This window comes from Orycteropus afer, unplaced genomic scaffold, assembly GCF_000298275.1.
Source record: "Orycteropus afer afer isolate SDZICR_OR568_19922 unplaced genomic scaffold, OryAfe1.0 scaffold00061, whole genome shotgun sequence".
Lineage (NCBI taxonomy): Eukaryota > Metazoa > Chordata > Mammalia > Tubulidentata > Orycteropodidae > Orycteropus > Orycteropus afer.
In genome coordinates, this window is record NW_006921648.1 from 11,794,979 (window position 1) to 11,802,605 (window position 7,627).

The window sequence follows — 7,627 nt, forward strand, 5'->3', positions numbered from 1 at the left end:
CCTCCCTCCCTCCAACCCATCCGTCCATCCACCCATACATCTATCCATCATCCACCCATTGATCAATCCACCCACCCACCCATCGATCCACCTACCCTCCCTCCAACCCATCCATCCTCCCATCCATCCACCCATCCACCCATGCATCTTTCCATCTACCCATCCATCCCTCCCTCTCACCCTTCCTCCTGTTTAGCAAAAAATGTGAGGAGCCTTAAAAATGTTTCTGCCACTGGACTGAGCAATTCTGTTGCTGAGGATGGACCCTGAGGACACACTCTTCACTCAAGGAAGAGGTTAATGCATCTGGAGACCATAGTCTGTACTTACAGAAGCAAGACTTGGTGACCTACCTAAGTGTGCAACCCCAGAGGATAGCTTAAATCTTAGTATTTAAGATCTTAAACACATTCAGTAGAGTGAAGACACGTTCAATAGTATAAATTAGCCTTGAATGAATAAGATGAAAAATTTTACATTTAGTTTAATGTAAAGAAAAGTATGCATAGTAAGAAAGAAAGGACACTGAGGAACAAGACCGGGTCTTCATCCAGTTGTACTTTGAATGAGGTGTGTTTTTCTTCTTTTTTGGGGGAGGTTGTTTTTAGGTTTTAGAGTAAGTTTGTTCTGCTTTTCTAAGGAAACGCTGCACCCGTTAGTATGTGTCTGAGCTGACCCTGCACCGTATTCTGCATCCGGCTCCACTGTAGGAGTCACTTTAACTGACTCATTGTCGAGCCACTGACACTTGGGGGCTCGGGTTCTGAGCTCAGCCTGTTGATGAACTTAGTCTTGTGTCTGCCTGTCTTGCTGGGAGGTGCCCTGAGGCTGCTTAAGGCTAGTAGGAAATCACACTTGCTATGAGTCAGGTCCGACTGGACTGGCACATAACAACAACAACAACAGCAACAAGGCCCAGGGAAATGGCCAGGGAGAGGATTGGCTGTTTCGGCAGCCCTTTCCTGAGAGGGCTCCTCAACTGCCTCTCAGCATCTCTCTGGTCACCAGCTGCTGGGTCAGAGCCTTGAGAGGGTGGTTCTGTGTGGATGCTAGAGCCCATTCATCTGAGAACTGGGCCTGAGTGTGGCCCTGCTGCCAGGCACACAGGGAAGTGGTCCCTTTCCTGGACCCGTCCCTCCGTATCGGGGAGGCTCAATGTGTTAACTACAGGATTGAATCCTAAATGTTAAAGAATTCTGTGCTTTTCCCTGTTCTTGCTTTGTGTCCCGAGCTAGAAAACGCTGGAACGGCAAGCACCAAGTCAAACAGGGTTAGCACTGGGCCCGCAGGCCACACTGGCCCCAAGCTCAGAATGGCTGTTCCATTTTAGAAGGTGGTTACAAACAAACACAGAAGAATATGTTGTAGATACTGTGGCCCACTCAGCCTGAAATATTTATTATCTGGTCCTTTGTGGAAAAAGCTTGCTGATCCCTGCTCTAAAATAGAAGAAAACTATCAGTAATATGCGGTGGCCAGGTAGCTGGGGACCATTGTAATTGAACTTGGAAGACTTGAGCTCAGATCCCACATGCCTTGGTTCTGTTCCTTACAGCTGGGGGCCGGCCTCCCTCCCTTCCCCTCCCCTTCCCTCCCCTCTCCTTTTCCCTCCCTTCCTCCTTTTTCCTTCATTTCTCCTACCTCTCTTTTTATCTGTTAAGTGTTAATTATGATCTGGTTTGGTCGTGTTTATCACCTGAGTTGTAAAGTAATTTTGTTAACTATAAAATACTACACAAATACATACTGGTATTAGTGTTTGGCATAGTGCCTAAGGCATTTGACTGCTAACTAGGAGGTTGGTGGTTCAAACCCACCAGTCACTCCATGGAAGGAAGACTGGGCAATCTGCTGGTATTAATTAGTGTGTTGTAGTGCCTAAGGCATTTGACTGCTGACTAGAAGGTTGGTGGTTCAAACCCACCAGCCACTCTGTGGAAGGAAGGCTGGGCAATCTGCTTCTATAAACAGTTACTGCCTTGGAAACCGGAAGAGGGTCACTATGAGTCGGAATTGACTAGATGGCAGTGAGTTTGGTTTTTTCTTTTTTAATTACCCAGAGGCAAGCCTGCAGGGAGCAAATACTCTAAAATAAGCCAGCCCTTAACAAAAAATGGACTTGTTACTGTTGCACTTTGTGGGTAAGGTGATAGTGTAACAGGTCTTATGATCCTGGTTAATATTTGAGCTGACCCCCTTTCTTGGAAGGGACCCAGAAGTGATCTGATCTGTCCTTTTACCCACAAGGGTCTGAGAGCCAGTGAGGTCAACTGACACCAGCCTGGGTCACAGGGCTCCCACCATTGCAGACCCTGGAACTCAGGTTGCTTCTGCCTGCTTGAGCACTTTGCACATGCTGTTCCCTCCCCCTCAGCCCTCTTCCTCCTCCTCTCTCCCCAGTTCATGCCCGTGCTTCCTTCCGCTCTCTGCTCACCCCTCGCTTCTTCCAGGAAGTCATCTGGGCCCTCCTGAGCAGCTGGTACTTCCTGCTTGACGCTGTCCTGCTCCCCGCATCCTGCTCTCTGCAGTTTCCACCTTTGTGCGCGATTGTTTGATTCACGTCCATGTCATCCCACAGAGTGTAAGCCCCAGAGGGCAGGATAAGGACTACTCGCTCTGTTGCACCTGGAGGTGGGCACAGTGCTTGGCACAGAGCAGGCTCAGCCAGCGCTGGAGAGAATGAACGCAGGGCGTCTGGATCCGGACTCCGCACCCCGCCACCCCGCGTGGGACCCCTTTTCTTCTCAACCTCCTCATGCTCTGCTGGTTCCCGGGAGGGAACCCGGGAGGCCCAGGGAATGTGCGTGGTGATTTCGAGCCCTCGGGGCTCCTTGCCTTGTCATACAGCCGCATTTTCTCCCCTTAGGCCTCTGGACGGGAACACCGGCCTGTCCCCGATGCACAGCTGGGCCCCACTGCAGGTGCTGCATGGTGACACCGATGTCCTCTTTCCAGTCAGCGGAGTGGGTTCCTACAGCCCAGCAGGTTGGTGTTCCCTCCTCCTCCTTTTCCTCCAGGGAGAGTGTTGGCCCCCGAGAACCCACGGGCCTGCCTGAGTTACCTCCCAGTAGGCGTGGGAGCAAGGAGGCCTGGGCCTCAAACAGGGCCTTGTTGAGTTTCAGAAACGAGGTCTAGCTTCTCTTGCTGCTGAACCTGGGTTTGTTGAGGGGCTCTCGGCCGAGTGAGTTGGGCTCAACTGACAGCCAAGTCACCAGGCGGCCCCAGGCCCGCATTTCTTCCCCAGTGATTTATTGAACTCACTCCTGTAAAAAGGGCCTGTAAATAGTGCTCATTATTTTTTGCCTCTTAGAAGAGAGAAGATCATGAACTCCTATCTATAAAGGCCCTGCCACCCTTTGCAGAAAAGTGCTTGAGTATCAGGGAGTTGCTTGGTTAAAACCTGTCTTGGCGATGGCGATAGGTAAGGGTTGCTGCACCGTTCTGCACAGTTGAGCACACTCATGTGTGGTCTGTTATTATTTTCTTTAGCTCGAGCAGGTCACGGGGGTATGGGTGAGCCCTTGGGGGGATGGGTGTGCGGTGAAGCTGGCATGGTCCCTGGCACAGAGAAGGCCTCAGTCCCCACTCACTACTACTGTTCTACCCCTGGTCAGAGAGGACACAGCCCTACCTGGACGTTTAGGGGCTGCATTGCAGAGCAGGCTCAGCTCTGGTCTCTAGGAAATGGGCTGGTGGTGGGGCTGGGTGTGTTACTGCTCCGTGACACTGTTCCTGGCTGTAAGACGAGGCCAATTGGAGTCCGTGGCTGAGTTACTTAATGTCCGACAGTCTGTCTCCTTACCTGGAAAGTGAGGTGAGAGTGATGAGGATAACACCCCCCAGTACTGAGTGAGCAACAGCCCCACAAGGAGGGGCGTTGGTTAGGATATCCCTTCCTCTGAGGGTTGTGGCGATGTTTCCACAAGTTAACCTGGGAAAAGGGCCTCCACCACTGCTGTGGGGTCCATTGCGACTCACAGTGCCCCTGAGGACAGGGTGGAACTGTCCCGTAGAGTTTCCAAGGGCTTTCTCCTGTGGAGAGGCTAGTAGGTTCAAACTGCTGACATCTTGGTTAGCAAGCAAATGCCTTAACCACTGTGCCACCAAGAACGCCTTTGGGAAAAGGGCCAGGTGTGTGCAGAGTTCCTGGGAAAGCTTACTGGAAACTGCTGTAGAGCTGGGACATCTGCAGGCCCGAGAGCTGGGTGCTGGGACTTTGGAGGGGAGAAGAAGCCTCTGACTTGGGGGGTCTGCCACTGTTCTCACCCGCAGTTCCGTGTGGGCCTCTGCTTCCCTCCCCCCCCCCCCACTCTGGTCTGTCTTTTTCCTTGTCATTCTTACCCTCTCCCCTTTTGGCCCTTCCTTGGCCTCAACCACACAACATTCCATACTGGCTGGAACTTCAGTGTGGGCCTGAGTTGAAATCCCCAGAGAGGGACAGTCTGGTTAGTCAGCACGTGCCTGCAGGACAGGCCATAGAAATCCTGTGTCTGTGACCTGCATCAGCCAGCTCCTTTCACTCAGGTGACCATCCTTGGGCCAGACACTGGGGGCAAGGAGGGGGCGTGGTTCCTTGCCACCCAGCAGTGGCCAACACTGTGGACCTGGAGGGATTTCTGAGAGGGGCAGGGGCTTGGCGAGACTACACGGTCTCAGAGGCTGCCTAGCATCACCGGAGAGGTTTGACTCTTGGTTCACGCCTCTGGCTCCTGATCCAGTCCCCTCCTCACCTTGTCTTGCTCACCACCAAAGTTGTTGCTGGGCTGTATATAGCAAGCAACAAGCAATTAGCTTCAAGTGGCTTCTTGATGTCTTAGCTGGGCTCTGGGAACCCTCAGACTCTGGGGCTGTTGGCTGGAGGCTCCTGGACATTGCTGTTTGTGGGGACAAGTGTTCTTCCTCCCCTGCTTGGACTTTTGCAGACTTGGGTCTCCAGGGAGAGTAGACCCTGGTTGGCCTCAGAATCCTCTGAGGGACATTCCTCTCGCCCTACATCTGGCTGTCAGCCTTGCAGACTTGGGCTCCATCTCATCATCATTGATGGGACCCTGAGTTCCAGCTCCCTTGGATGATACTCACCAGAGATGGTGTGTGTAAGCCATTTGGCCAGCTCTTTAACTTACTCTGGGGGCAACAGCGCTGGCTGTCAGGAGCTCAGAAAACTTGTGACAGCCCAGGGCACACTCATGGTGGGAAGGATGCTGCAGGGGAAGGCCGGCACCTTGTTCTAAGGCTGCAGGGTCGGCCCCCTGATTGCAGCGCGGAGTCACATCCAGACGCTCCTGCCTGTTGCCCCGTTTCCAAGGGAGCACGTGGCCAGGTGGTTCTGAGATGTGGCCTGCCCTGTGGAGCACTTGCCCTGGGCAGGTCCTGCCGGTATTCCTCTCCCAGACTCCTAGTCTTCCCTCCCCTCCATTTCTGACTTGGGTCTCTCCTGCTCTAGTGATGTCCACACTTTCTCTGCAGCTCTGGCTGGGAAGCCACTCTGTCTCTTCAGTGGTGACTTTGCACACAGAAGATGCCCTGGTGGTACAGGGCTTCAGTGCTTGGTCACTAGCTGGAAGCCACCAGCAACTCTGCAGGAGAAAAGAGCTGGCAGTCTGCTTCCTGGGGATGACAGCTTTGGGAACCCTAATGGGCGGTTCTGCTCTGTCCTGCAGGGCCGCTCTCAGTAGGCATCTGCTGAATGGCAGTGGGTTTTGGTGTTCCATGCGGGCCTGAGGAGACCTCCCAGTCCTCGCTGACAGTGTTGGCACCTTCACAGTCACTGCCGTTGGGGCGAGAAAGAGGAAGGGGGAGACGGTTGGGGATAGAAAGGGAAGTACTGCAGCTGGCCGGGAGCGAGGACACGGCAGAGCAGGGGACCCTGGACACGGAACTGCCCAGAGGCCTGGGAGATGGAGCCCTGTCATTTAGGGGGCTCTGCTCTGGGGCCCCTCTTCTGGCCTTGGGAGGGACTCAGCCAAACAGGTGGAGGCCTTGATGCGGTCAGCAGTGCCCAGGGTGTGAACGTTGTCTACAGCAGAGTGAGACAGTTGAACAGCATCTCCTAGAAACCGCAAGGGGTGGAGGGCAGTGTCCAAAGATTCTCCACGTAGGAATGGTCAGTGGCAGGGAAATACTGGCCGCCTCTCATCTGATTCGTTTCTCCTGATGATGTGTCCAGAGTAAAGCGAATTGAAGCCTCCGTGGAAAAGGACGTGGTGTTTGGGTGAAGTAGAAGGCAGTGGGAACAAGGGAACGCCCAGAGAAGGGCTGAGGGCAGCAGTAGGCGCCCAGGGGAGGGCTGAGGGCAGCAGTGGGAGTGAACATCCCGATTGGGAAGGTGCCGTAGGACTGGGTGCGTTTCGTTCGGCTGTGTGTGAGGTGGCCACGAGTTGGAGAGGTTCCACGGCAACCACCAGCACCACCACCATCATCTGAGATAAGCAGATACCATTGCTCACCTCTTCCTTGAGGCTCCTGTGTTTAGCGTTGGGTTTTAGCAAATGCAAAGCCTGTCTAGTTCTGAGGGTGCTCTGAGGTTCATCAGAAACCTCAGACCCCAGAGCCCTTTCTTCCCCCATCAGGTCTGAAGTTACTCATTTCTGACTGCCTGGCCCCTGGATTTGTGGAGTTCTCCAGCTTGTGTAGGGGTTTGTGGCCCTGTTGTCATCTTGGATGGTGGATTTTAGATCTTGGCTCTCAGGGTGCTTTTGTACATCGGCATTGTGGCAGGCTGGCCGGCACCGTGCTGTGTGTGGTTCGTGACGCACATGTGTGGCATGGGTCCCATCTGGAACCCATGCTGTTCTTTATTCAGTCATTGGGCGTTTCTGCTCTGTGCCTGGCGTTGTGCTGGGTCCTGGATTCCGGAAGTAAATCCCATCAGGAGTCTTGCGCACAAGGCGGAAGCGTCATTTTAATTGCGGTGAAGGAGGAAGGGGTGGCTGGTCTCAGTGCTCCGAATGCTTCCACGGCCCTGTTCCAGTGCGTTGTCATCTCCTGCCTGGACTGTTGGGTGGTGGCCCCTCTAGAGCTCCCCTCTGATATCCTTGCTCCCCACTCTGCCTTCCCAACCCTGGCCTATGTCCGTTTCACAGCCAGGACGATCTTTTAGGAAATAAATCAGACGGCATGCCTCCCCTGCTCTATATGCTTCTGGTGCACTTAGGAGAAAGTCCAGCGTCTTCAGTGTGGACACCAGGCCCCAGCTGGCCCTCCAGCCTCCCTTTTCCCGTTTCTCATTTGTTCAGTGCCTCAGCCACACTTCCTTAAGTTGAGCTTCTCACCTGCTTCCTGTCTCCATGCCCTAGTGTGAGCACTCAGCTCTTGGCTCAGGGGCTGGTGTCTGGTCCTCAGGCTGGTCAGGTCTTGTGTGCTTGTCGTCCTAATGACGTGTATGTCTCTGTGTGCCTGTCTCAGCCTGTCATTGTGTGCTTGTCTGGTTATCTGACTAATGGCTGTTCCCACAACCAGAGTCTAAGGGCCATTTGGGCAGGGGCCATGTCCACCTTACTTCCAATGTGTCCTTGACCCAGCCATTGCCAGGCCTTGAGCTCAGTGACATTGTAGGGTGAATGAGGGGATGGGTGGGGGAGGTGAAGTGGGTAGCAGTGGGAGTGATGGGATGGGTGGGTAGGAGGTG

The 7,627-nt window shown here is 53.8% G+C and overlaps 1 protein-coding gene across 1 annotated transcript in view; it reads left to right on the forward strand.

Annotated features, from left to right (window-relative positions):
• Nucleotides 1–7,627, forward strand: part of SNX29 (sorting nexin 29) — a 681,105-nt gene that overhangs the window by 101,125 nt on the left and 572,353 nt on the right. Inside the window, exon 11 of the mRNA XM_007939635.2 lies at nucleotides 2,867–2,985. Within this exon, the coding sequence (XP_007937826.2) occupies nucleotides 2,867–2,985 (119 nt within the window). The remainder of the gene's footprint in view (nucleotides 1–2,866; nucleotides 2,986–7,627) is intronic.